Source organism: Empidonax traillii, unplaced genomic scaffold (genome assembly GCF_003031625.1).
Source record: "Empidonax traillii isolate 1590-97213 ecotype Southwest subspecies unplaced genomic scaffold, ASM303162v1 scaffold532:size433792, whole genome shotgun sequence".
In the NCBI taxonomy this organism is placed as follows: domain Eukaryota; kingdom Metazoa; phylum Chordata; class Aves; order Passeriformes; family Tyrannidae; genus Empidonax; species Empidonax traillii.
In genome coordinates this window covers 272,046-298,807 of record NW_020955725.1, presented here as the reverse complement: position 1 = coordinate 298,807, position 26,762 = coordinate 272,046, and the positions used below count along the sequence as shown (strand labels likewise).

Below are 26,762 nucleotides of genomic sequence, written 5' to 3'. Positions count from 1 at the left end.
TATTCTCTCTGCATACCCTCGGCGCAGCGTTTATCCTGTTGTTCCTGAATCCCCACCCGTGACCCACCAGCTTCCCTCCCGAGCCCGCTGCCGCCCCTCTCCCGCACCCCTGTGACCGCACAGCCCCCGCTCACCTGCCGCCGCCCCAGGTGAAGACCTCGCCGGCGGCTCCCAGCGCCAGGGCGTGCTCCGTGCCCAGGGCGAGCCGGCGGGCGCGCAGCCCGGCCGGCAGCGCGGTGAAGAACGGCGGCCGCGGCGTGGCGAAGCCGCCGGGCAGCAGCGGCAGCGGCGGGGACTGGGGGGGCTCCGGCGGCAGCGCCCGGCTCCAGGCGGGCTCGTCCTGCAGCTCACCCCTCACCGCCGCCTCCCGCCGCCAGGCGCGGGCCTCGGCCGGGCCCCGCAGCACCAGGTGCGTCTCGGACGGCAGCGCCTCGGCCCAGCCCGGCAGCCGCCGCCGCAGCCCCGCGCTCCGCACCTCCAGGCCCGCGCCTACCGCGGTGGCACCTCAGACACCGGAGCTGGGGACAGTGGGGACAGTGCGGGGGGCGGGACGGGGACAGCTCGGGGGTCTGGGGGGCCAGGACGGGAACGGGAATGTCACGGGAGAACCAGCGGGGAGCATCCCGGGGGCCGGGACGAGGACAACCCGGGCGGATTGGCAACGCATGGGACCACAGACACACCCGGGGGACCGGCACAGAAGGGAACCGGGGACATCCCGGGGAAAGGGCGCGGTGGGAGGGCGGGTGGGGGGTCCCATCCCGCGTCAGGGGGCGGGGCGGACAGGACAGACGGAGGGGACCTGCGGGGCAGAAGGGGGACCCGCCGTCCCGGGTGGCGGTGGGGGGAACCGTGCGCTAGCCGGCAACGGGCCGCACCGGAATGGTGGGAGGGACTGGGCCACTGGGCGGGCCGAGGGCGCTCACCGGTCTCCACGACCACGTAGCTCCACGAGGGCCACACGCGGAGGATCCCCTCGGGACCCGCCTCCAGCCGCCGCGGCGCTGGGCCCGGGCCCGGCTCCCCGGCCGCCTCCTCAGGGCTGAACCCGAACACGAGCCAGGCGCGGGCGTGCGCCGCCATGGCGGGGCGGCACCGGCAGGGAGGGAGGGAGGCAGGGGCGGCACCGGAGGTGACGGCGCAGGTACTGATGGACAGATGGACTGAAGTCGGGCCGTGGTCCAGGAGCAGCTTTAGTGTCACCGGGCGGGCCCAGCCCCACCGCGCCGGTCCCGGCCCTGGGCCAGCCCTCCCGGCTAAGGCAGACGGTGGCAAAGGCAGCAGCGAGCCCCCTCCTCCTCCTCCTCGCCCCAGGGCACCGGGATGGCACCGCCGAGCACGGCGCGGCCCCAGCCCCGGGCAGTGCTGAGCCAGCCCCACGGGTGGCCGGGCCCTGCCGGGGCCACCCTGAGAGCAGCATGTGAGCACCGGCTCCAGCAGCGTGTGCCGGAGCGCCGGCAGCGTGTGAGCACAGCCCCCACAGCGTGTGCAGCCTGTGCATGAGCCCCCACGGGCCCTCAGGCCTGGCCAGGGTTGGGCTTGATCAGGCCATAGGCCACAGCCTGAGCCAGGCTCTCCTGGGCCGCCTGGGCCACTCGCGGCTTGTCCTTGTCCTTGGCCAGCACTGAGAGGATCTCCAGCATCTCGCTGGCAATGAGCTGCTCAGCCACCTCCCGTGCGGCCGCCATCATATTCATCACCACTACGGCACCGCGGTGCTGCAGCTCGGCGCTGGGGCTCAGCAGCAGGGCCTGCAGGATCTCCAGCCAGTGCACTGTCTGTAGGGGAGTGGGGCCAACATCAGCATGGCCCCTTGAGAGAAAGGATCCAGCTCCCTGCCCCGACAGTCCCAGCTTAGTCAGGCTGAGGGGGTCAGGACAGGTTGCCCCTCTTCTGGGGCCAGCATTGGGACAGAGCTCGAGGCCACCATGGGGAGGGAATAAGGGACACAGGGTGCTGTCCCACCCCACTGCTGGGCACTCACCACCTGGGGGATGCGCTTGCAGATGGGAGGGTGCAGGGCAGTGAGCATTGCCAGGGTCCCTGAGGCTGCCCGACGCAGCTTCTCATCTTCCTCCCCACTGTACAGGACCATCAGCTTTAGCCGGTCGCTGCCCTCCACCAGGAACAGCTCCTGCACCTGCACGAGAGGAAGAGGAGGGGATGGGTGGGGGTGTGGGGGTCCAGCAGCCCAGCGCAGACCCCAGCTCAGCCCAGCCCTCACCTCCTTGCTCATGGCCATGTTGCACATGCACTCAGTCGCAGCCAGACGGATCAGCTCGTGCTCTTCAAACATATAGCCCTCGATCATGGGCACGGCCCGCTCCTTCAGGATCTTCTGCCTGTGGGAAGGGGGGCAGGAGGGTGTGAGTGCTCCCCGCCCAGGGAAGCCCACTAGGCCTGAGGGAACAGCCAGCTCCCCTCTCCTCCCACTCCTACCGCAGCCTTTCGCTGATGCCTGCCAGGTTGGTCAAGGCCATCAGCCCCTCGAAGTTCTCCAGGCCTGTGCGCTGCAGGTGCAGGAGGCTGACCAGGGGTCGCACCACCTCGTAGATCTGTGGAGACAGCACACATGGGACTGAGTCAGTGCCTACTGCTGTTCTTACATGAGCCCCTGGTTGGCAGACCTGACACCTAGTTCCCAGCCACAGCACTCACCCGCTCCCCAGGGAATGCCATCTCCGGGTTGGAAGTGATGGTGATCTTTGCCAGGGCCTGTGCTGCCTTGGTCTGCCCCACCTCGGTGCCCTCCAGGGACAGTGGGATCAGAGCCTGTGAGCAGAAACAGCAGCTCGTCCTGCAGCCAGCCCACAGCAGCCTCATGTATGAGGCAGCCAGTCTGGCCCCTGCAAATCAGAGACCGCCAGCGCTCTGAGACCCAGCCACCCCAGAGCAGTGCAGGGCAACAGCACAGTGGGGTCCCATCCCCTCACCTTGCCTCCTCCCTGTGCAACCACGCCACCCCGGTCCTCCGCCTCCTCCACCAGTGCCAGGAACACTCTAGGGACAAAGTGGGAGTAGCTGGAGCACCCAGACAGCTGCAGTGGGCCCAGGCTGCACCAGACTCCTGGACATCCCCATAACTGTCCAGAAGCCATCATTCACCACGGACACATAAGTTTACCAGCAGGATGCCAGCAGCCTGGGAACCCAGCTCCCTGTTGTCCCTTGGCACACTCATACCTGGAGATCAGCTCCCGACAGGAGTTGGTGAGCGCCGGGTTCTCACTTTTTACCATGCAGGCCAGAGCAGACACCACGCCGGCCATCAGCAGCTTCCGCACCCGCCGCTTCACGAACTCTGGCTTGTCCTGTCCCATAAGTAGGGTCACAATTGGCTCAGGAGCACCAGCCAGCTGGTGAGGTGCCTGGCCCCACCCCTGTGGGCCACAAGGACACCCTGTCCCACCCCTCCACTCTCCTCCTGAGCACAGCCATGCCCCCCTCACCTTGGGGTGCTGCTCTGGAATGTGCTGTTTGGCGTACTTGGCCAGCTCCAGCATCTGCGGGTCCGGCTCCTCATGGTCGTAGCTGTTCGTGCAGTTCACCAGTGTGGAGGCGACGGCATAGAGCACGCTCCTATCCTCTGACTGCAGTGATAACGGACACACGTCACACTTGTGGCAGGGAGAAGCAGGCAGGGCTGGAGCCCACTCAACATCTTCCATATACCCCACCCCACAGCACGAGGCCCAAGCCCTTTCTGCCATGTTTCCCAGGTGTCAAGGTGCCCACCCTGCAGTGCTTGGCACATACCTTGGCCAAGTTGAACATGGCCTGCATTGCTGCCTTGTCCTCCACAAACTCCTCCTTGACGTCTGCATCGAAGGTGAGGTAGGCCAGGCCTTCCACAGCCCAGCGCCGTGTGCCTGTGTCGATGGCCTCATTGCAGAGCCACCTGGGAGAACAGTCCTTGAGCCCAGCGCGGGAGCCTGTCTGTGAGGCACCCTGCCCACTCCCTCCACACCCGGCCTCGCTCACTTGCGGCACTGCTTGGCCAGTTTCATGGTGGAGCCCTCGGCAAACTGCTTCATGCTGAAGTCGGTGCCACCAGCAGATCCCAGCTTGCAGAGCCCCTGCAGCCAGGAGCAGAACGTGGGAACAGGAATGGGCACGAGCACCCAAGTGTGCCTCCCAGACCACCAGCAGGGAACGGCAGTGCTGAGTGGTGATCCCACATCCACAGCCCACCCCAGGACTCAGCCCCACCGCTCCTCCGTCCCGCCACACTCACCACAAGCGCGCGGATGCGGATGCTGTCCCTCTTGCTGTGCTTGTAGATCTCCTTGAGCAGGCTGACGCCGTTGGCTGTGATGAAGGAAGCACGCTTGGCCTTGTCGGCCGCATGGATCAGCGCCTCCACCGCTACCAGCTGGTGGGCCTCACAGACAGAGGCACACAGGGACAACACACAGTCCATGATGCCCTCCAGCTCCAGCACCCTGTTGCCTGCGTCTGAGGGGCCCTGCAGCAGGCATGACACCGTCTGGATTGCCCGCAGCTTCCCTGGCAGTTCGTGCCCCTCAAACCAGCCCCTGTGCAGAAAGACCACCAGAAAGGGTTAAGCTGATCCCACCTGCTGTCTCCTGCCCCACCCGCTGAATACCCCCACAGTGGGCCTGCAATTGACTTTAGCACTGAGGGTGACAGCTGCTACCAGGTTACAGGTGACCAAACCCCCGAGCCCCTGGGACCCCCGGCTCACCTCACGTAGTCCTCACACAGGTGGTGGAAGTTTTCCCTCTCAGCATCGCACTTCAGGTCCTCGTACAGTTTGCTCAGCAGGACAGAGGCGCTCATACGGCTGTTCTCCGTCACAGGCAGGCTGCCTGGGCTGCCGCACACCGTGCTGCCCACCTCCAGGATCTTCTTCAGGCCTGGGAGGGGTCAGACACCCTGGTGAGGGGCACAGTGGCACGTGTAGAGACATGGCAGAGGGGCACAGTGCCCCAGTGAGGCGCTGCTGGCCATTCCACTCACCCTGGTCAATCACCCAGAGGCTCATGCTGTTGTTGGTCTCCTTTGGTGACTTCCTGGGCACAACCTTGATAAGCAGGTTGAGGGCGTTGTCACGGCCGTGTGCTGAGGCCCCTTCCAGCGCCAGCAGCTCCAGGAGGTGCCTGATCAGCAGTTTCAGGTCCCTAGAGGAATCTTCCAGAAGAGACAGCACCTAGCAATCAGTGCCCTGGGCACAGCCTCACCCCCACTGTATACAGCTGGCAGAGATGCTGCCACGACCAGGGACTTCTGCCTCCTGTTAACCCTGGACCAAAGCCTGCCTTTGCCACAGGGAGCAGTAACAGGGTGGGCAGCAGGAGAAGAGCCCACGGCAGCTCTGCACCTCCCAGAGGTTCTCCTCTCCCACCAGCCAGCCAAGTCTGCCCACACTCACCCAGCACCACCGCATCCTCCTTCCCACGGAAGTCTTTCTGCAGCCCCTCCTTCAGGGAATCAAACATCACATGCAGCAGGTTGCAGGCAGCCAGGGACACCTGTTCGTGCTCCACACCCAGCACCGCCGAGAGACGAGGGGCCCCCAGCTCTGCCAGGATGGCCAAGGTCTGAAGGTACAAGCACACCCATCTGCTGAAGGCCCTGGGGAAGCCTTGGCACTTACCAGCCCCTCATCAGCATTCTTCCCTCTCACAGACTCAGGCCTGGCAGGTGACAGCTCAGAGCTCCCCTGTCTGACACTTCACAGCCTCCCTACCGTGGTTCTCCCCTGGGCACAGCAGCACCTACCCGGGAGCGGTGGCCAGAGCACAACCCCACCAGCGTGCGCAGGGCTGCCAGCATCAGATCAGCCTTGGCCGTGTCCAGCAGCTGCGTCAGCAGCCGCACACCATCACTCTGGAAGATCTTCTCTGCTCCAGCCTCCTCTCGTCCCAGCACGATCAGGTTCTGCGCAGCCTGGGAAAGGAGACTCCTGTCCAGATCACCCATCCACCATGCACAGGGAACCCCCGGCAGCCACAGGCACCCGCCCTCCACCGTCTCGGGGAGCACATTCCGCAGGAGGCCTGGTCTGCCAAAGCAGCACCGCTAATCCACTGTGGACCTGGGAGCACTGATCCTCCCCTCCTCACCTCCCAGCCACAGCGCTACCCCTTGCTCCCTGAGCTCAGACCTTCTGCTTCTTGTCCGCATCCTCTTCTTCAGGATCCAGCAAGATCTGGAACATCTGCTCTACCTTTGAGTCCGTGCAAGACATGGTCTTCATCTGAGAGGGCAGAAAGAGCAGCTCAGCCCTCCTTTCCTCCCCAAGCTGTCCACAGCCACAGGGGGTCCAGCAGTCCCCCACTGCCCCCACCGCTGACCTTCTCATGCATGCTGCTGCCCAGCGCACGCAGGGCCTCCTGGAAGGCCTTGTTCCTGGGCTCCAGGCTCACGCACCGCTGCAGGTCACCAACGGCCTGGTCCAGGCGGCCCAGCTGCTGCAGCGCCTGGCTACGGCGGAACAGCGCCTTCACGTCCCGGCCGTCGGCCTCGATGGCTGCGCAAAAAAGGGTCTATGGCAGAGCCCCGCAGCCTGCCCCCGCCTGCCCTGGTGGGCAGCCCAGACGCCAGCCCCCCTCAGCCCCACTGACAGTACCTTTAGTTGCATCAGCCTCTGCCTTGGCATAATCCTCCTGGAGAGATTCAGAAGAGGCAAAACCTGAGGGCTGCCCAGGCAGGCCCCGCACAGCCCGACGCCCCCGCTTTGGCGAGCAGGGACAGGCTGGGAACACCGTCACTGCGGACTGTGAGCCAGCCCAGTGGGACAACCCGTCCTTCCCAGAAAAACACAACCCTCAAGGGATCTCCGCGGAGCCTTAGGGCCCCCCATGCTTTTCACCTGCTTCTGGTCTACTCAGGCCCCTGAAACAACTTGTGTTCCCCCCTTGCCTCAGGGACAGTTCCGAGATCAGAGATGCTGTGACTGCCTGGGGACAGCCCCAGGGCACATGCACAGCCCAGGCATAGACGGGAGCGTCCTGGCCCCCACAGCCCACCCGGGAGGTGGGGCTGCAGGGGACAGCGGGCAGGGACAGGGCAAAAGGTGAGCAGAGACAACATCCCTCTCTGGGAACAAGAGCATTATACTCAGGGACCGACGCTGCCCCCGGCGCAGGGAGCGCCTGGCCAAGGCAGACAGCCTCAGCCGGCCGGGCAGGTTCCTGCGGGGCCGTCCCTCACCAGTTTCAGGTAGCAGGCGGCCCGGTTGCGGTGTAGCACGGCGCGCTCCGGCGCGGCGTCGCTCAAGCTCAGCGCCTCCGTGTAGGCAGCGAGGGCGGCGCCGTGGTCCCCCGCCTGGAACAGAGCGTTGCCCCGCGCCCGGAGTTGCTCCGCCGTCACCTGCAGACGGGAACCGGCTGTGACACGGCCCCGGGCCCCGAACCGGCGGCTGCCCAGAGACGGGCCCGGGTATCCCGGGACAGGGAGCCCCCGGGACAGGGACTCCCCCGCCCCACCACGCCGGGCTCGGCCCCGAGCCCCCCGGTCCCGTCCCGGTCCTGCCCATCCCGGCCTTGCCCGTGCCCGCTCACCGGCTCCTCCATCGCGCCCGTGACGTCACCGCCGATGCTCCGCGGAACCCGGACGCGGCCGCCCGTGTCACGTGACGGGCCGGGGCCGGGCCTGCAGCGCCGCCCTGCGGCCCGGCGGTCCCCGCGGGCACCCCCCGTGCTGCCCCCCGGGTTCGAGTGCCACCCCCCCACACACCCCCTGCCCCACCCGCGGGCCCCTCAGCAGCCCCGGCTGGGACGTGTCAGGCTGGGGGCACCGTGGGAAGGCTGGGCACGGGGCGGGTGCCCTTCCCGGGGTCTGCAGGGCGGGCAGCGGGTGCAGGGCAGGAGGCGGGCGAGGTGGCAGCGTCGGGTCCGGTAAAAATGGCAGAGGTCGATGGCCATGAGCAGGAGGACGAGGAGCGCGTAGAGCCCAACGAAGGGCAAGGCCAGTGGGTTCCTGGGGGGGTGCACTTCAGGAGGGGGCAGCCATGGCCTCTCCCAGCACAGCAGCGCTAGGGAGGGCCACCCAGGACCCAGCGTGGGCTCCAAGGGATATCACAGCACCAATCCCAACAGTCACGGGAAGCCCCTGGGGCTGTGCTGGGACCCCCGAGCAGCACACACAGCCACAGTCTGCTCACCGGAAAAGGTCAGGGCTGGCCAGGCTGGAGAGGTTCACCCCGGTGAGGGCCTCTAGGGCCAGCTGGGAGCAGCAGGACTTGAGGGCGCGCGGGCTGGGCTGGCAGCAGTAGCGGTGGCCGGGGGGATCAGTCAGCCGTGGGCAGTAGAAGCCGGGGTGGGAGCGGCCGTCGTGGCCAACGTAGCCCTCACAGAGGTGCAGGTTCTGCACTGAGACTGCGGTGGGTAGCAGGGGCTTGGAGAGAGCCGGGAGCGAGTCCCCACTGTGTGGGTCGCAGAGCCACACGGTGCCGGCAGGGCAGGCTGCCAGCTCCAGCAAGGTGGCCCTTGCAGGGATGCCGCAGAGCAGAGCCTTCCCAGTCCCAGCAGGCATGAACTGGGCTGGGCTGCAGCTCTCTAGCCCCAGGGGACCTGGCTAAAATGGCACAGGGACCCTCGGCTCAACTCAGAGTGTGGGCTCCAGCCCCCCAGCAGTGCCTGCCCCCATGTGTGCCGTGTGCCGTGACCACCAGTGCTTGCCATGGCCTCAGCAAGGGCAAACATGGGTGAGGAGGGTGATGGTGGCAGAAGGGAGGGGAAAGCCCTCAGAGACATCAGGTCAATCCCCATCTCTGCAAGCTGAACCCCTCCCTGTTCCCCATGACCCCATGGGGACAGCACTTACACCCCACACACAAGCTGCAGTGGGACCAACCCCAGGACCACCACACCTGGGCCACCATCCCCAGCATAAGCCTCCACCTCCCAGTGTGGACCACTGCCTCCTAGCACAGACCCCTCCAACCTCTGTTCTAGGCTGTCAGGTAGCAACCCCCGAGGGATTTGGGGGGATCCGTCAGGGATGGGGAGGACAGGTTCAGGGAACAGGAGGGGCAGCAGTGGGGCTGTACCTGTCCCAAAGATGCTGGGTAATAGAGCCACGGTGAGGAGCAGCTGGAGCAGGAGCCCACCCAGCATCATCCTGGCCGACCCTGAGCGGAGGCAGCTCTGGCTCCAATGGAGGCAGAAACCACAGCCACTCCCGCTCCCGCCTCCATCATAACCCATCAAGAGCTGCTCAGAGCCATTAGAGCCTCCTGTACTCACTCAGGCTCAGTCCACAGGGACCAGGGCGGAGGCGGGAGCATCAGTAATGAGCTTCTGGGGCCAGGAGCAGGACGGGCCTGGAGCTCCTCCACCCAGGCACGGATCACCAGCCACAGAGTCCATGGCCCTGGTTGGGCACCTGGACCCCTCCCAGGATCCCAGAGTTACGGTGAGGGCTGTGGGCCAGGCCAGGGCATGGGGCAAGCACCTGGCACCAGGTGGGGGCAGGTGGCCTGTGCTGCAGTCCTTCGGCACCCACTCCCTCATCACCCACCCCTGGGCAGGGCCCTGCGCCAGCCCCCTGGTCCCCTGCCAGCCGTGCCATTAGCCAGGCTCCAGCAGAAGGTCCCCATGCCAGGCATCCTCTGGGCGCTGCAAAGGGCTGAGCTGCTGAGGCTGGTCCATGCTGGCTCCATGAACTCAGCCCCTTCCAGGGCAGGACCACAGTCAAGCCTGTAGCATGCAGAGGTGCTGAAGGCTGTGCAGGAATCATGGAATCATAGAATCATTTAAGTTGGAAAAGACCTCTAAGTTCATCAAGTCCAACCAAGCCAGAGCTGAGGCAGCTCCCCCGCCTCCCCCTGTGGCCCTCCCTGCTGGCAGTAATTAGCCCCCGGGGGCCAGGGAGCTGGCAGCCCCTGCGGTTCCCACAGCAACCGGGAGGATGCTCAGCACCCACACCTCAGCTGCTGCAGCCTCAGCAGAGACTGGACTGCCAGGCTCACACTGAAGCGGGGCTAAAGGCTCTGGATTTGGGAGAGGCCACTGCCATGCTTCCCCCAGTTGTTGCTGCCAGCACAAAGGAGCTGCCTGACTCCTGTCCCCCTGGCTCCTGCCCCCAAGCATGGCTGGGCCTGGCCATGCCACCAGCCTCTCACGCATGCCCAGGGCCCCACACCCAGCTCAGAGCTGGGAGCACTGGCAGGGCAGGGACCTCACAGAGCAGAGGACAACACAGCTCCAGCAGCCTGCCCAGCACACCCAGACTGACTCTGGCCCCGAGCCAGACTCCCCGCCTTGGGTGCTGCCCTGTCTCCCCATGGCGCACCGTACCCACTCGCCTGCACAGGAGGCACAAACCACACACAGACTGGGGCCCTTGGAAACAGCCTCGTGTTTCCTACAAGCTCCAGGTGAGCTCAGTCTCTAGTCCACAGCACCTGTCCAGGCAACTGCCCAACACCATCAATCAGCGCCCATGCTGCCGTGCCAGGCCAGGGGAGCCCAGCATGGGCCCCTGCTCCAGCCACTTGGGTGGCCACACTCCTGGGCAGTCTGTGAACGTGGCAGGGCAGCGATGCCCATCCCAGCAGAGCCTGGCCTGCTGCCCCTGCCATCTGTGCTCAGCCCACCCAGCACCACATTCAGCAGCCTCCGCCCAGCCCTGCCAGAGCAGTTCATTCCAAAATCTATCTGAGAATGCGGGATTAATAAATTAGAAGGCAGCAGCAGCCTCTGCCAGTCTGATGCCTGCTGTCCACGCCCACCACAGTGCTGCTGTCCCCACTCTCCTGCAGTGCTGGTGCTGCTCCTGCGCTGCCCAGCCACTCCACTCCTCTCCCTCTCCACACACTACCCCAGGCGGATGCGGAACGTGGCAATTTCCATGGGGTCCAAGTAGATGTTGGTGCTGTTGGAAGCCGTGCCCAGCGGGTACATCAGCGTCAGTGAGGTGGGCTGCAGGGAGCCCAGCTCCAGCCCCTGGAACAGGCCTCCTAGGACCAGCTGGGGAGAGAGGAGGGAGAAGAGAGGAGGCCTGTGTGCTGTCCCTGGTGCAGCACTCTGCCCAGGGCAGCCTGACATGTGGCATGCCAGCCATGTCAAGGCCCAGCCTAGCTCTGACCCAGTGTGGGTGTGGGGCAGCCTAGCTCTACCTTGCCCTGGCTGGTAGTGCAGTTGAAGCCCAGGTTCTTGGCCTCCAGGCTGCAGTCAAAGCCTTTGCGGTGCAGAATCAGCGCTGCCTCGGTGGAGGGTAGTGAGTCGTCCTGGGGGAAGCCAGAGAGTGAGGCACAACACTGGGGACAGCGGGGCAAGAGCCCCCCAGAGTCCCATCACCCCCAGGTTGTAGCTTACTTCTGCCTGCAACATCCGCAAGTTGAGGATGTGGAAGTCGCAGGGGAGGGTGGTGGCAAGGGGAACGAAGGAGCGCAGGACTGGCAGGACCGGCTTCTCCAGCGCCACCGGCATGACCAGCGCCTCGGCATTCAGGTGCATGGAGGTGATGTGGCTCAGCAGGGAGGGGAAGCTGATGGGGCGTTCGTCCTGCACCTGCCGAGGACCACATGGATCAGCAGAGGCCTGGGGAGCCGTGGGGCCAGGCAGAGCCTGGGCAGGGCCCACAGAACCACTGTGCCAGCAGTGCCTTGAGACCAGGCACCTGCAACCACAGGGTACCCAGAGCTGCCCCCACCCAGGCAGGACTCCCTTCCCCAGCACCCAAACAGGACCCCATCTAGCTGATGGTCAGACTACGGACCTGCTATGGGCCTGGCTAGGCTAGTGGCTAGCAGCTAGTGCACGAGACAGGGAGAGACAGCGGGGCCAGGCCGGCCATTACCTCAGGGCTGCCAGTCCTGGTGCCAGGGAAGCCCAAGGCTTTAAACATGGAGACCAGTTTGGAAAAGAAGCCGGAGCTCTGAATGGGTGACGTGGCGCAAGCATAGAGGGCAGTGAGGGGACGGGACAAGAACACTGTGATTACAAGGGCAACGTGGCTCCACAGGGACAGATCCCACTGCACATCCCACCCTCCCCATGCCCCTTGCTCCAGGCCTATCCCTGCCCAGAGACAGCGCAACAGGACAGTAGGGGAGCAAATGCTGCATCCCATCACATGTGTGGCTTTCTGCAGGTGCCTCCACCCTGCTCCATCCCAAGGCAGGGCATTCCCATCCTGTGGCCTCACAGCCCAGGCACCTTGTTGGCAGTGGTGCGGCGCTCCAGAAGGAGCCGGAACCGGTTGCAGGTTCGCTTGTTGTCCTTCAGCCCCTGGCCCAAGCCCCGGTTGTCATCCTGCATGAGGCGCCGGTCCAGGATCACCTCCAGCTGGCCTGTGAAGAGTGGGTCCCCATGTCCCAGGCTTTACCAGGAGCCAGCCACCCCCATGGCACAGAGCCCCGAGAGACAGCAGGACCAGGGCACCCAGTGCCCAGCCTGCAGCACACTCCTCCCCTGCATCCCCTGGGGACGGGAGCCCCAGCTTCACAGCAGGTCTCCAAGGCACAGGCCTCCAAGACACAGGCCTCCATCTCACCGCTGCTGAGACTGGAGACTCCCAGCGCCTGGGCTGTGAGCAGCGTCAAGCGGCTCTGCATGTCCTGGATGTAGGCCATGGCAGGCATGGGGTAGAAGTTGGCCTGCAGTGGCAGCTTCCGCTGGTACCTGCGGGGCTGGATCTGTCAAGGGACAGAGGTCAGTGGCCAGAAGTGGCTCCCACAGTGCCCAGTGCTGGGTGCCAGGGAACTGTCCTGCTGTGGGCAGGTGCTGTCCCTCCCCAGCGGCCTCATACCTGGAAACCATTGAGGTCTGTGAAGAAGGTGTTGTCGCTCTCAATGTCAGTGCTGAAGCGCAGGGCCAGCTCCTTGTTGATGTGGTCACGGATGTCCACCAGGCAGGACACATCCAGGGACAGACCCTCCACCCCTGCAGGTAGGCAGTGAGGGGCTGGGCCCCACAGGTAGCATCGCCTGGCACCCCTGGGCCAGTGACACCCCTCAGGATCTCACCTGGCACATTGTACAGCCGCACCGTGGTCTGAACGTGCTGGTAGTAGGTGGCAACCTCTGAGAAGAGCGGTCCCTCCGTCACCCGCACCACTGGAGGGTTCTTGGGGGCATAGGGCTGGGGAGAAGGAGCGCTGCACTGAGCCTGCTGCCTAAAGACAGTCCTGCAGGCACAGCTGCCAGCTGGCTCACAGGACAGAGCCTGTACCTTGGCTTCTCCGTCAGGCAGGAAGAGATAGGCCCCACTTTTGTCCTTGGAGGTCCTGGTGCCATAGACGAGGAACTCGCTGCTCACCCTGTGCCCCTGCTCCTCCCCAGCTCGGCGTAGGCTCTGTGGGTGCGGACCAGCACAGCCATGAATGCAGAAGGCAGCATGGTGACCCCCTCCCCTCCTCCACTCCAGAGCCCCACATTCACCTGCAGCAGGCCCGAGTGCCCTGAGAAGCAGGCCTGCAGGTGCTGGTTCTCCAGGCAGAAGTCATTGGCAGCAGCCGGGAAGACGTGCAGGGGCACGGCCTCAGGCTTGCGCACGGGCAGGTCCCGACCGTTCAGGTACAGGCGCGTGGAGGACCTCAGTGCGGCAAGACCCTCCGAGGACCTGTGCAGCTGCAGCACACGCAGCCCCAGTGCGGGCAGGCGGGCCAGCACAGACACCTGCAGGCAGTGTGGGGACCTGAGCCAGCCCCCCACGCCTGGGGACGGGCTGGGAGTTGGTTGGGCAAAAACCCCACTTGGCACTGCGGGGCCTCTGCTGAGGGGAGACGTGCATGGGGGCCCGGCGGTCTGACAGCTGTGGGAGCTTGTGTTGGGGGGTAGGGACAGAGCAGGGCCGGCAGAGTGTCCTGGCAGTGTACAGGGATGGGAGGTTGGCATACATGGGATGTGCAGGTTGAGGATGGGGCAGGCATTGGCACCGGGGCACCCCGTACCTGGTAGATGTCAGGAACCACTTCAGTGGCAGAGCTCCAGGTTGCGCTGAGCTGGAAGGGCAGGGGCTGGCCCTCCTCGGAGAGCACATGCACATGCGGGGAGTCCACAAGCACCGGCACCACACTCAGGCGCTCCTGCTCCAGAGGGTTGAACACCACCAGGAACCTGCAGGGGGTCACCCAGGGATGGCATCCCAGCCCCACCGCATACCAGATGCCTAATGCCCCACACTACCCGCAGGTTCACTGCATCCACTCATGGCTTCACAGCATTCCAGGTACTCCCTCACTGCCTCTCCACAGCCCCACAAGTCCCCAGAGCAAGGCATAAGGCCCTACCGGGGTGAAGTGTCCAGTCTGACCACTGTCTTCTCCGGGAGGGAGTCCTGGCTGGGGCGTGTGTCATCCTGGGGAGAGGAGCAGTGAGAGTTGGGGTATGTCCACCCCCTGCCAGCTGGGCCCAGGAACACAGGCATAGGCTGGGGCCCTTTCTCCAGTCACCCCTGCATGGAGTTGTGCTACTGGAGGCATGGGGACAGCATAACGGTGTGCAGGGAGCCAGGGGCAGGCACTGCTCACCGTGCTGAGGAAGGGCGCAGCAGGGTCATGGTGATATGTGTCCTTGTCCCCCAGCACAAGGTAGTGCGCAGCATTGGTGATGACACGCTTGAGGTTGGTGAGGGAATGGAGCAGCCTGGGGCACAGGCAGAGTGAGCCACCCAGGACCATTTGCCCATCTGTCCCAACATCCCCCTAACACCCCCCACCTCTCCCCAGGAGAGGAGCCCCACAAGATCCCTACACCCAGCCACACTCACAGCCCACCAGCCCCTCCCTGACAGTCTCTGAGGGTGCCCCAGCCCCCACACTCACCGGACTCCGTAGTCCACGGCTACAGCCTCCTTGGCGGTGCCAGCGATGGCGTCGTGGTGCTGGAAGAGGCCCAGGTTGCGTCGGGCGTTGCTCAGCAGGGCGTAGTCAGAGAGCGGGTACCTGCCGTCGGCACTGGCACGGCGGGCATGGGCGAGTGCCAGGCTGTACAGGATCTCTGCCCCCCTGCACAGGGACAGGGTCACGAAGGGTCTCTGCCCCTGTGTCCCAGTGCTGCAGGAGCTGGCCTGGACATGCCAGTGTGGGGGCACACACTCCCCTGGGACTGGGCAAGGGTTTGGCAGCGCCTGGGACACCCCAGTGCATTGTGGCTGGTGCAGACTGGAGGCTGGCAGAGCTCCCAGATGCTGTCTAGTCATCCCTCACCCATGCCCCTGCACACACCCCATGCCCCATAGCCCAGTCTGCTGCCCCTCACCGGAGGTGGGCCTCTAGCACCCGGTCCAGGCTCTTGTAGAACGGCCGGGAGGTGTAGTATCCCGTCCAGTAGTGGTCCTCCCGGTCCGCATAGGAGAAGAAATCCCCAGTCAACACCGGGAACCCAGGCGGCCTCATCCCCGGCACAATGCCCACCTTCTTATACAGGGCATCAAAGTAGTCAGAGAGTGTCCCAAACTGCGCCTGCAGGACAGCACATGTGGCCCTGAGCTGGGGCTCCCACAGTGGGGGCTCCCATCCCCCCTCCCAGCACTGCCCACCCTCTGACTGCACTCTGTGGTGGCCTCCTGGTGCCCCCAGCCCCACTGAGATCCTCGCACATACCTGGACGTGGAGGTCGGGCCGGGAGTTGAGGAAGTCAAAGATGCGCTGATAGTTGAGGAACTGGGCGTCCCACTCCTGCGGCTTGTCGTATCGGAAGTCATCTCCCAGGGGCACCAGGAGCACCTTGCTGCGGTACAGCTTGGATTTCTTGCGGTACTGGTCCAGTAGCAGCTGGGCTCTGCACGAGGGCAGAGGCATGAGGCTGGCCCTGGAGAGGCCACCGGGACGGAAGCTCCGTGCCCCTGCCACACTCACCGCTCCGCCACGTTGGCATCGGTGATGGCGCGGGGAGGCACCTTCCAGGGGCAGTTGATTCGGCCTCCAGGCAGGCGCTTGAAGTCAAACTGGCAGCAGATCTTGGGGTCTGGCCCACAGGTGTGGGGCACGTCGTAGCTGTAGAAGGGCATCATGTGGCAGAAGATGTCAGTGCTGCTGTCTGGATCTGTAGGACCAAGGACAGGTGAGCACCAGCAATGGCTCTCCCTTGCCTGTCCCCAAGCAGGGGGGTCCCAAGGACGGCTGTCAGACAGAGCAGAGTTGGAGCCCAGAGGACACAGCAGCCTCCCTCAGCATGCTGGGCACAGAGGCAGAAAGGGAGTCACCCTGGGGCTGTCCCATGGGGCAGAGCCATCGCCTCCTGGTGCTCAGCTCATCTGCACAGGAAAGTGGCTGGTAGCCATTCCCTGCTGCCACTTGCCCTACAGGGCCCCTTCTGCTGTCCCCTCCTGGCAGCCTCTCACCCCACGTCTGTCTCCACATAAACTCCAGGTTCTGGGTGGCAGCAAAGTGCTTCTTGATGGCATAGTGCACACGCTGGATGAGCATGGCCGTCAGGTTGGAGCGCTTCAGCAGGTAGGGCATGGTGGAGCTGTACCCAAATGGGTCCACGGCCCAGCCCGACCGCGGTGTCACACCTGGAGGCACAGAGACCTGTCAGCCTGTGCTGAGCCAGCACCACCTCCTGTGAGGAGGGTCCTGCCAGGGCCAGGGTGCCAGTCAGCATTGTGCCCCTCCCGCCCAGCACCCGCTCTGCTCTCACCAATGTTCTTCTCTAGCCACTGGTGCCCCTCGATCAGCTGGTCAATCATGGCGAAGTAGTGGGAATTGGCCTCATCGGGCATCACCCAGCCACCCGTCACCATCTCCAGTTGCCCATTGCCCACCAGCCTGTGAGGGGGACATCCAAGATGTGACCAGAGTTCTGCGTGAGCCACATGTCCATGGCAGAGTCCCCCTGCCTTTAGCCACCTGAGGCCCACCCGCAGCCCCCACAGTCACTGCTGCCATTCCTCACTGCCCATGCTGACTCCACACAGAGACACATCCCTCCACAGCTCAGTGCCAGCCAAGGCCCCTGCCAGAGCGCATTCCCACACAGGACAACACTCTCTGCTATGTCCTCCATCCCTAGCCCTCTTGGGGCAGGGAGCTGACAAGGGGGCCCTGTCCCACCAGTCCTGCTCTCCAGGTCTCCCACCACTCCCCACACCACTCTGGGCCTTGCACTCAAGTTTCTCAGCCCAATGAGCACAGGAGAGACACAGGGTGAGACCTGCCGCCCCCAGGCCTCAGCCCTCACTGCAGAGATCCCAGTTCTGGCAGCAACCAGCTCTCACTGCAATGGCTCTGACATCTGGTGGCACTGGGAGGCTGCTGGCAGTGCCAGGATACCCCACGATGAGCAGTGCAGGGCCCATGGCCACTGCACTGCAGTCAGGGCAGCCTTCCTGTCCCCAGGGCTCTTTCCTGCCCTACCTGCGCACTGCAGCCCGCTTCTGGGCACTGATGTTGTCCCACCACTTGGAAAAGAAGGAGATCTCAGACCAGATGAAGCGCCGGCGTGGGTCCTCCTGCATCTTCAGCACCATGCTGTTGAGGATGTGCTGCGTTTGGTCGTAGTAGTACTTGTCGAAGGTCTTGATCCAGCCTGGCAGCACAGATGTGGGTCACTGTGGGGGCCCAGCCCTTCCCTGCCAGAACCATGGAGCAGCAGGGGCTGGGCCAGCCCTTCCCCTCCCCTGCTGCTCACCTGGGTCATTGTGCGAGTGCGGCACCACAAACACCTGCAGAGGTTCCGTGTCCCACTCGTTGGGCTCATAGGTGATGTCAAAGCCCTGCTTCCAGACACCACCATCCTGGTTGTCAAAGGGCAGCAGGGAGTACACGGCCAGCATCTGTGGGTGGGAGGCAGGGCTGAAAGACCCCTGAAACAGTTGAGCCAGGACCCCACAGATGCCCAGGTATGGACCCCTTGTGCTAGCAGAGCCACCAGCCCCTCACCTGCAGGTCTGGGCTCTGTCCCTTGCCCCCCAGGGCAAACTGGCAGTCTTGTGGAGACACGGAGAGGAAACTTGGGCGGCTCTCAGGGGGCAGCACCCAGGAGCCATTCAGGGGGTGATGGGGCAATGCTGGCTGCCCCTCTGCATGGGCCGTCAGCTCCAGCACCGAGTCCTTAATGTGGCTGATGATCTCATGGTTCTCCTCCAGCAGCTGCTCCAGCTGCTCGATGCGGTTCTGTAGCACTGAGATCTGGCTCTGGGGGGACAGAGGCCACGGTGAGGGCCAGGAGGTCACCTATAGCTGTGGGAAGCCAGCCTTGGCCCTGGCAGCCAAATGGTGGGAGGCCAGGGTTGGCTTCCCATGAATTTCCCTGGCTGAATGTCCCTGTTTGTCATTCCATAGCCCCTCTCACCCACCTCAACCCCCCTCCAAACTCACCCTTGGGAAGTTGCCCCCACTCTGGTGTCGTGCAGGGTCGTGTTGTACCCGGTCCAGCATCAAGTAGAGGGAAAACACGGCCACGCAGAAGATGGCAGCTCCACACACTGTCACCTGCTTCTTCAGCTTCATCACGAAGGGATGTAGGGACTCACCTGCGCCGGGATACGGGGAGGGGAGCACAGGTCGGAAAGCGCAGTCCCTTACCGCGGCCTCCTGCCTCCTTCTCCAAGCGCCCTCCCCGCGTCCTACTTGGCTTAATCCGGTGCCGAGTATTTATAGCTGCGGATGGGGCTGGGGAAGGGGCCGGGGCCGGGACAGGCCGCGCGGCCCCGCCGAGCCGAGCAGCGCCCGGGGCCACCGCGCTGCAGCCCCGCGGGGCCGGGCCGGGGCCGGGCCGGGGAGGGGCCGGGGAGGGGCCGGGGAAGGCCAGGCCGGCTCCAGCGGTGACACCGCAGGCGCTCCGCTCTTACCCCGTACAGCTCCGCGACCCGGCCCGGCTCCTCACATCGCCCGCCCGGGCCCGCCGGGATGGGCCAGGCCAGGCCCCGCCCGCCGCTCCGCCCGCCCGGGCGCGGCCCCGGGAGAGGCGGGCCCTGGGCGTGCGGGCCCTCCTGCTGCTGATCGCCGGCAGCTCCGGATCGCCGGCATCGGCCTGGCCGGAACGCACCCACAACCCTGGCCGCCCTCCCAGCCGCGAGGCCGAGTCGAGATCGGAGCCCCATCCCTGTACCCCGTCCCAGTGCCCTGTCCCATTCCACCACCCCACTGCGCCCTGTCCCAATGACCCGTCCCAGTACTCCCCATCCCAGTACTCCCCATCCCAGTGCCCTTGTCCCGGTGCCCCACCCTGGTACTTCATTCTGGTGCCTTATTCCAGTGCACCCTATCCCAGTGTACCCTGTCCTGGTGTCCCCTCCCAGTACATCATTACAGTGCCCCTTCCCAGTGTCCCATCTCAGTGCCCCATCCCAGTGCAGTACAGACCCATGTGCCCTCGCAGACTCCAGACACGCAGCTGCAGAGTTCCCGTGTTTATTGAGCGGGATGAAGCCGGGCAGGAGCTGTGTGTGCTGTGACCCCTGCCCAGGGCATGCGGGAGCCTCTGGAAAGGGGCACAGGCACCCACAGCTGCACCACAGCACGTGCTGCCCAGGCAGGGCTCTGCTGTGCCCCCAGGCGCTGCCATGGGATGGATCCAGGTACACCGTCACTGCCCAAGGGAGGGACGCTGCTGCAGGATTGATCCAGGGCCCCCGGTGCCCCCATCAACGGTGCCTCTTGCGGATGGCAATGAGGTCCTGGTGAATGGTGCTGAAGCTGGGCCGCTTGTGGGGGTCATACTCCCAGCAACGCTGCATCAGCTGGTACACCTCCTCAGGGCACTGCTCGGGGGGGTCCAGCCGCACACCTGAGGTAACAGGGATGGGGACGTAGCAGCCTGGACCACCAGTCCCTCACCCCCCACAGCCCCATTTAGCCCTCCCATGGGCACAGCTCTACACTGGATCCACTGTGCTGGATCCACAGCTTGCAGTGGCCCTCAGGAGCCAGCCTTGGCTGTGTCCCCTACCCTGCTCCACTGCCTCCCGTGTCTGCTGGTTGCTGAGGTTGGCATAGGGGATGGCGCCCAGGCTGAAGGCTTCCCACAACAGGATCCCAAAGCTCCAGACATCACTCTCTGAGCTGTATCGGCCTGGGGACATGGAGCAGGACGGATGATGGCAGCTGGGGTGCCTCTGTCACCACTGACTGGTTGTGCCTGCACTCCTTAGGGCTGGGGTACTTCGGACCTCTGCCTCCCTCCCCAGGATCAGGGACATGGGAGTGGGACAGTGCTGGACTCCTGGCTCCCAGCCGAGCTGTGGGGTGCCAGGCTGTGTCCAGCATCACTCCATACCATAATTGAGTGCTTCAGGGGCCGTCCACTTGACAGGGATCTGCTTCATCCCCCCTGTGGAGGCATAGATGCCATCCTCCTCCTCCCGTGACATCCCAAAATCACTGATCTTCAGGGTGTTCCTCTCCGTCACCAGGCAGTTGCGAGCAGCCAGGTCCCTGGGGCGGCCCCAAGCCATCAGCTATGCACCCGGCTGTTCCTGGGGCTCCAGGACAGTGAGGGTTCCAAGGGAGCTCTCCCTGCCTTTCCAGGGCCCACCTGTGGATGCAGTGCTTGCTCTCCAGGTACTCCATGCCAGCAGCAGCATTCTCTGTCATCCTGATCAGCTCCTTCAGCCGGAGGTGGGGCCCCTCGCTGCGCAGGAAGCTCAGGAAATCCCCCCCTGCACCCGGATTGTGGAGCTGGTGGGTGCCTGGGCACACCTGGCAATCTCGCCCATACGTACCTGGGGGCTGTGGGTCAGAGCCACTCACCCTGCACCAGCTCCATGACTATGTAAATGGGCTGTTTCTGTGTGCAGACACCGATGAGTCGCACGATGTTTGGGTGCCTGTACTGCTTGAGGATCCTGTGGGGACAAGGATGAGCACCATAATTGTGCAGGAGTGCAGCTGCCTCAGGCACAGGCCACCCAATATCAGCTCCAGGGTGTTCTACCCAGCTGGCTCAGGGACACAGTCCTCAGCACATCCCCTGCTGCAGACCCAGCGGGGTTGAATAGCCCCAAGGATGGATGGACAGGACGAGACAAGCACAGTGGCCACACAGACCTGGCTTCCTGAAGGAACTTGGCCTTGAGCTCAGGTGGGAGGGTTTCCCGGCAGGATTTCACAGCCACAGCGGTGTTGTCAGCACGCAGGCGGCCACTGAACACCTCCCCAAAGTTACCCTACCGAGACACAGGTGCACTGGCTCAGGTCACCATGTGGCCCAAGGCAAGCCCTGTCCTTCTGCAGAGCCCTGTGGGGATAGCTGGGCAGTCCCGTAGACCCCAGAGCACCTCGACTCACCCGGCCAATGCGCTCCCCCAGCAACACATCTTCGTGGTTGAGCACCCATTTGTCCTGCAGCAAGCAACACTGGTGAGCTGTCCCCCCAACCCACATCTCCCTGCAGCCCCCTCTCAGATAGCCCCAGAGAGGCTCCCCAGCCCTCGGGGTCCCCCAGGCCTTAGTCCCTCCATCTAGCTGGAGAAGCACGTCTGGGGCTCCCAGCTAAGCCCTGGGCAGGTAAAGGTGTCAGGCAGGGCTGCCCCTGCTCGGGGGGCCAGTCCCCCTGCCCACTGCCTGTGTCACCTTGGGCACAGCCCTGGCCAGGATGATGCCGCTCTTGCGGGTGATGGGCTGCTGGCTCTGCAGGAGGTGCTGGATGAGCAGCGGGATGGTGGGGAAGCTGTCCCCCTCCAGTCGGAACATGTTCTGCAGGGAGGGATGCTGAGGTGTTGTGCCCAGCAGGGACCCAGCAGGTGCCTGCTCATGTGGGGTTGTCCTGGCCATCCCCCCTGCCCATGATCACTCACGTCAGCAGCCTGGATGATGAAATGCCGGGGCTGCCCGTCCCACAGCACGCTGAGCACATACTCCTGCTTGCCCTGGCTCTCCCGCACCAGGAAGTCCCCACTGCAGGTCAGCAGCTCCTGCACCTCTGAGCGTGGGATGGCCCCGTGATACCAGACCTGCTGGCACAGTGGCTTCTGCACCTCCGGGATCAGGGGCACGGGGGGAGGCAGCTGGAAGGAAACAGGGTGAGCCCAGCCATGCCCATCCCTGAGTCATGCCAGAGGTGGGCAGCAGCAGTGCCTGGAAGCTGTGCACAGGGCAGGTGGGACCAGAGTCTAGAAGGGCTGGAATAGGGAGGGGAGGGGGCTGTGAGGCCTGAGAGGAGAGGGGGTGGCACAGGAGGGCCAGCTGAGTGGAGAGCAGGGTGGCTGGAGGTGCCCAGAGACTCACCGAGTACTTGGGGCTGAAGATACCCGTGATGTGGTTCTTGAGGGTCTCCAGAGCACTGGCCCCACTTCGCTCCTGCTCCTGTGGGAAGCGTAAGCTGTGTGCCAGCTGGGGAGGACCCCATCCCTTCCGCTCCTAGGGCGTGGGAAGCAGGACTCACCGTAGAGGAGACAGACTGCCGGTCCTCCGGCACAGGCAGGGCCGGCAGGGGCTCCCTGGTCCCCAGCTCTGCCAGCTTCCCTGCCAGCAGGTCCCGCTGTGCCTGCAGCTTGGCCTGGGCACAGAGGCAGACCTCGAGCTGCTGCTGTGCCTCGTGCAGCCCCTGCCGCCTGCTCAGCAAGTGCACCCTGGGGAGGGGACAGCGTGGTCAGCACCCGCTGCCCCGGCCCCTCGCCCCCCCTCCACTGCACCTCACCGCTTCCCGGGGCTCCAGTCCTGCTCCTCATTGTGGATCTCTGCCTTCAGCTCCCGCACCTGCTGCTCCTTGCTGTTCACAGCCTCCGTGGCGGCCACCAGCTCCTCCTCGACTGACGTCAGGCTGCAAGAGACACATGCTAGCATGCTGAGCCACTGCCCCTAACCTGTGGCCAGCTCCACTTACCAGTGCTGGACGCTCTCAAGGGTCAGCTCGTTCAGCTGCAGTTCCCCTGGTACCAGGCTCTCTGTCTCCTCCAGCAGGCTCTCATCAAAGGACACGGTTGGTGGAACCTCGGAGTCATACCTGTGGGCACCCAGAATGGCTCTGCCTCCATCTGCCCTGTTCCGGCTGCCAGCAACTGTGGGTGGCAGGGCCGTGCCCAGCAGAGAGGCTGCAGCTGCACAGGGCCATACTGGTGGCTCTGGACGAAGCCGCTGTACTCGGTGGCAGGGTTGATGGCCTCGATGGCACCGGCAATCTCATGGTGAATGGCCAGAACATCCTCCTGTACCAGGCTGCTGATGCTGCAGTACTCCCCAAGGATCTCCTTTCTGCAAGAGCACTGCTGGTTCTAGGGGGCCATGGGGGTGCCCAGGGATTGGCAGTGGGGTGAAGGGCTGGCAGGGGGTGCAGGATTGGGAGTGGGGCATGGGATGGGCAGTGGGGAACAGGACAAGCAGTGGGGTGAGCAGGACTCTTACAGGACGAGGACCATCTCCTGCTGCAGGCTGTAGAGGGATTGGTGCAGGCTGGGCAGCACTCGCTGGTAGTAGTGCTGGTGGTGCAGCGCAGCTGCCTGCACGGCCAGCACATATTGGTTGTGGAGGGCATAGAGCTTCCAGAGGCTGCGCACATACTTCTCCTTTGCTTTGTCCCGCTCTTTGTCTGTGAGGAGAGGCCGTGGAAAACACCAACCACCAGCACACCACCAGTCCCAGCACTGCAGCACATCAGTGAGGGGCAAGAGCACCTGGCAAGGCTGGGGTAGGGGCCAGGGGCCTTTGGGCTGGTAGAGGGTCCCAGGGCAGGCAGGGTGACCAAGGCTAGGGCAGTTACACTGTGACACATGCTCCTGACACCACAGCGTGGTGTCCCAAAGCCTCCGGCCTCTTGCCCGTCTCCTTGGAGGCCAGGCTGGGGTCTCCCCATGCTGCCCACCCCAAGAGCCTCCACCCATTCCAGGCTGGGCCGTGATTCCCACGGGGTGCAGGATGCTCCAGCCATCCTTGACCCACAAGGGGAGCTGGGAGGGGATGCAGTGGGATGGAGCTGGGGGCCAGGCTGGCACCTTTGCTGGCCTCCTGGTACTTGCGCTTGGCCTGGGCGCTGTCACGTGCCAGGCTTCGATACTGCGCCTTCAGCTTCTCCATCTCCTGCTGTGTCGTCTGGGGAAGGACATGGTCAGGGAGCAGGGCCAGGCCGTGCCCTCACTCTCCTGTTGGCCCCCACATACCCGGGTGTACTCCTGGCTGAGCAGCTGCCACTGCTCACTGAAGGCCTTGCGCAGCTGCTGCTTGTCACGGATGAGCAGGTTCAGCTTGGCCAGCGGCCCTGCCACTAGCTCCTCTGCATGCTGCCGTAGGATCTGGCTCAGCGTCTCCGTCCGGCTCGCCAGCACCCACCAGGTCTGCAGGATGCCAGCGCATCAGGAACAGCACCCTCCAGCACCACACTAGGTTCTGCGAGCACCTGCTCTGGAGCACCTCTACCTTCTCCATCTGGCCACCGTGGTCACCACGGAGCTGCCCAGTGCCTTCCTGCTTCTCCAGCTGGGAGAACATGTGGTGCAGCATCCCTGCGTACTCCCGGTCGCTCTTGGCACGCTGCGACATCCACTTCTTCATCAGCTCCAGGAGACGCAGCTCCCCGTCCTGCAGCCGCAGCAGCGCGCTGTGCCCCCGCGGGCACCACAGCTCCGGCCCGAAGCCCATGGCACCACCGTCTGGGTGGGGGAAGGCTGTGGGGTGCCGGGCCAGCCTGAGTCACGGCTGCTGCCCCGCACTGCCCGCACCAGCAGCCAGGGCCCTTTGCATCTCACACCCTCCCACCACTTTGCCCGGCCCGTGTGGCAGGGCAGACCATCCATGCCCCCTACAATCAGCCTTGCAAAGTGCATTCAAAGCAGTGGGGTGAGCGCTCCAAGCCCTGTGGGAGCCGGAGCCTGCAGGGAGAGTACCAGGGAGGAGGAAGTGTGGGGTCAGACACAGCAGCGTCACCTCTGCTGTGCATGGGGCTGCTCCTGAGGGCAGCATAGCTGTGCCCCCCACCCCAGTTGGGCACCAGTCCTTGTGCCTGTCCTGCCTGTTGGCACTGCCACCCCTGTGCCTGCAGTGTGGAAGCTCCCAGGGACCAGGGCACAACTGAGAAGCCAGCAGGAGCAGGACAGGGTGCTGAGTCTCAAAGGAAATGGCTGAGCCTGGACGTGCCCCAGCAGCCGAGACTCCAGCATGGCCACTGGGAGCCAATTCAGGCAGCTGGGAGCCAAACCAGTCCCAGCAGAGGTCCCGGGGTGCTTTGCCCCTTGGTAAGAGCACAGCAGGAGCAGGAGAGTGCTGGGGCACCTCCCTCTGCAGGGCAGGATGTCCCCTGGCACAGCCCTTGACCCTGCCAAAGGCAAGGCCTGAGAACCCCCCCGCCCTACAAAGGTATCCCCTGTCCCTGCCAGCGCCCTGCTGGGGCACAAGCCCTCCAACCTGAGTCTGCTGGGAGGTCCCCGCTGTGGGACTGCTGTTGGCGTCCTGCTGGTGCTGGGGCTGCTGTGGTCTGGACCCTGTGCAGCTCCAGCTTCTGGGGAGGAACAGGAAACCCGCTGCTGACCATACAGCCATTGCGAGATTTCCTGTGCTTCCTCCCCTCCCTGCCAGTCCCTGCACCCATGGCCAACACTGGCTCATAGCTGTGCTGCAGCTGGGAAGTTCCCAGCCCTGATGCTCCTCCCAGCTGCTTCCCACCAGGTCCTGACACCATCAGGGTCCAGTGCTGTGTACCTAGGGCTCTACTGCCACTGCGGAACCTCCACTCAGCTCTGATCTGCGGGGGTCCCACCCAACAAAGCCCACTCAGCCACGCCTAGTCCTGTCTGACCCACAGCCTTGCTCCATGCCTCTGCATCCCCAAGAGGCTGCAGGATGTGGGGGTTCCCCAGGGCTCTGTGCAGTCCCACTGAAGGGTGACCACCCTGTCACCACCCCCAAGTCTGGCCCTTGAGACTGGGAAAGGCAGCAGGACAGAGCACCACCAGTGCCACTACCAAGTGGCACCACACGTCTCCATTGCTGGCGCAACCCAGGTCAGCTCGACTCTGCTCAGCCTGGACACTGCCTGGGTGTTTTGGGCTGAGCCCCCTCCTGCGCAGGACACTGCAAGACCGATTCTACTTTTAGAGGAAGTCAGAGAAAAAGCGTGTCAGGTGGGAGCTTTGCTGACTTGCCTTCCCACGGCTGAGCAATGTGGGGTGGTCACACGGAGGAGCAGGTCCATGGCAAGGCACAGCACGTCCAGGGGTTGCCACGGTGACGCTTCTCCCATCCCCAGCATCCTCCCGGGCAGGACAGGTTCCCTCCCTGCCTGCGCCAGGCTGCAGCTCCCTTCCCTGGAAGCCCTGAACAGTGCCTGCCCCCAGCCCGGTCTCGTGTGAAGAGGAAGAGCAGGGTGAGCGCGCTGCAGTCCCTGCACGCCACGGGGAACTCGCTCCTGACCACAGGAAGCCGCTGTGGGCACAGCAAGGCCGAGAGGCTCCTCAGAAAGGAGCTGCCTCTGCGAGCAAATGCTGTCCCAACAGGCCCTCCTGCGAGGGACGGGACCCTGCAGGGAGCTTGGGGAGGCTGAGGTGGGCTCTCTGCAGCTCGGCCACGGCACGAGCGGGTCCCAGGTCCAGCCTGGCCATCCCTATACCAGGGGCACCGTGCTCCAGTTGCAGGCTGCCAAAGGACATGGGGGCTGCAGCTGATCCCCAGGCTGCAGGGGAGTCTCAGCCAACACGCTGTGGGAAGGGGTGGAAGGTACCCAGGCTTTTGAGCCACCACCCTTCCTCCGCTCACCACAGCTAGTTCCCAAATTAGCTGCCCGTGCTGCAGGTCCTCATAAAAAGCTGCTTCCCCTTGCTCAGGTGAGGGATGATCTCTGCCACATCATCTGCTGCACCTCAGTTCTTGCCCGCAGCCAGGGAAGGGCAGCCCCTGGCTTGGGGGTCGGGGGGGGGAGGGAAGGGCAGGGGAGTTCTGCAGGCAGGGCCCAAGGTCCCTCTCCTGCAGCTGCAGCGCAG

The 26,762-nt window shown here is 64.5% G+C and overlaps 5 protein-coding genes across 11 annotated transcripts in view; all 5 read right to left on the bottom strand.

Annotated features, from left to right (window-relative positions):
• RCCD1 (RCC1 domain containing 1) overlaps positions 1-1,098 on the bottom strand; it is an 8,794-nt gene extending 7,696 nt beyond the window's left edge. For both annotated transcript variants that reach the window (XM_027897142.1, XM_027897144.1), the window contains exons 1-2: positions 927-1,098; positions 135-489 (exon numbers count right to left, since the gene is read on the bottom strand). In XM_027897142.1, coding sequence (XP_027752943.1) covers positions 135-489; positions 927-1,083 — 512 coding nt within the window. In that variant the 5' untranslated portion in view covers positions 1,084-1,098. The remainder of the gene's footprint in view (positions 1-134; positions 490-926) is intronic.
• Positions 1,099-1,176: 78 nt separating this feature from the next.
• Positions 1,177-7,600, bottom strand: UNC45A (unc-45 myosin chaperone A). Its single transcript, XM_027897135.1, has 20 exons — positions 7,527-7,600; positions 7,177-7,335; positions 6,593-6,629; positions 6,318-6,493; positions 6,128-6,220; positions 5,743-5,910; positions 5,393-5,561; positions 4,981-5,151; positions 4,706-4,877; positions 4,235-4,535; positions 3,982-4,076; positions 3,757-3,898; positions 3,450-3,590; positions 3,184-3,311; positions 2,934-3,000; positions 2,659-2,772; positions 2,440-2,555; positions 2,225-2,342; positions 1,985-2,140; positions 1,177-1,778 (listed from the first exon to the last, which is right to left on the bottom strand). The coding sequence occupies exons 1-20, from the start codon at positions 7,536-7,538 to the stop codon at positions 1,518-1,520; spliced, it is 2,796 nt and encodes a 931-aa protein (XP_027752936.1). The 5' UTR covers positions 7,539-7,600; the 3' UTR covers positions 1,177-1,517.
• A 124-nt stretch (positions 7,601-7,724) lies between these two features.
• On the bottom strand, positions 7,725-8,499 carry LOC114064279 (protein shisa-like-1). Its single transcript, XM_027897187.1, has 2 exons — positions 8,129-8,499; positions 7,725-7,944 (listed from the first exon to the last, which is right to left on the bottom strand). The coding sequence occupies exons 1-2, from the start codon at positions 8,497-8,499 to the stop codon at positions 7,725-7,727; spliced, it is 591 nt and encodes a 196-aa protein (XP_027752988.1).
• Positions 8,500-10,305: 1,806 nt separating this feature from the next.
• Positions 10,306-18,787, bottom strand: MAN2A2 (mannosidase alpha class 2A member 2). 5 transcript variants are annotated; one of them, XM_027897134.1, is made up of 24 exons: positions 18,708-18,787; positions 18,235-18,389; positions 17,797-18,051; positions 17,546-17,690; positions 17,272-17,443; positions 16,556-16,683; positions 16,257-16,430; positions 15,772-15,958; positions 15,517-15,694; positions 15,173-15,375; positions 14,737-14,919; positions 14,443-14,557; positions 14,203-14,270; positions 13,864-14,029; positions 13,352-13,588; positions 13,143-13,265; positions 12,938-13,052; positions 12,721-12,854; positions 12,466-12,607; positions 12,129-12,262; positions 11,770-11,847; positions 11,286-11,480; positions 11,087-11,197; positions 10,306-10,937 (listed from the first exon to the last, which is right to left on the bottom strand). In XM_027897134.1, exons 2-24 carry the CDS (start codon positions 18,364-18,366, stop codon positions 10,785-10,787), a joined length of 3,528 nt encoding a protein of 1,175 aa, XP_027752935.1. In that variant the 5' UTR covers positions 18,367-18,389; positions 18,708-18,787; the 3' UTR covers positions 10,306-10,784. The 5 variants fall into 5 exon arrangements, with proteins under 5 accessions (XP_027752935.1, XP_027752931.1, XP_027752932.1 ...); XM_027897130.1 differs by lacking the exon at positions 11,770-11,847 and having other exon boundaries at positions 10,306-10,842; XM_027897131.1 differs by lacking the exons at positions 11,770-11,847; positions 18,708-18,787 and adding an exon at positions 18,487-18,583 and having other exon boundaries at positions 10,306-10,842.
• A 484-nt stretch (positions 18,788-19,271) lies between these two features.
• On the bottom strand, positions 19,272-25,253 carry FES (FES proto-oncogene, tyrosine kinase). Of its 2 annotated transcripts, XM_027897136.1 has the most exons (19): positions 25,192-25,253; positions 24,208-24,455; positions 23,952-24,125; positions 23,787-23,883; positions 23,200-23,383; positions 22,912-23,049; positions 22,682-22,801; positions 22,496-22,618; positions 22,241-22,427; positions 22,084-22,161; positions 21,654-21,863; positions 21,430-21,552; positions 21,145-21,198; positions 20,905-21,023; positions 20,608-20,702; positions 20,393-20,516; positions 20,135-20,292; positions 19,808-19,930; positions 19,272-19,645 (listed from the first exon to the last, which is right to left on the bottom strand). In XM_027897136.1, the coding sequence occupies exons 2-19, from the start codon at positions 24,427-24,429 to the stop codon at positions 19,503-19,505; spliced, it is 2,472 nt and encodes an 823-aa protein (XP_027752937.1). In that variant the 5' UTR covers positions 24,430-24,455; positions 25,192-25,253; the 3' UTR covers positions 19,272-19,502. The 2 variants fall into 2 exon arrangements, with proteins under 2 accessions (XP_027752937.1, XP_027752938.1); XM_027897137.1 differs by lacking the exon at positions 21,430-21,552 and having other exon boundaries at positions 25,192-25,231.
• Between the last annotated feature and the right edge of the window lie 1,509 nt (positions 25,254-26,762).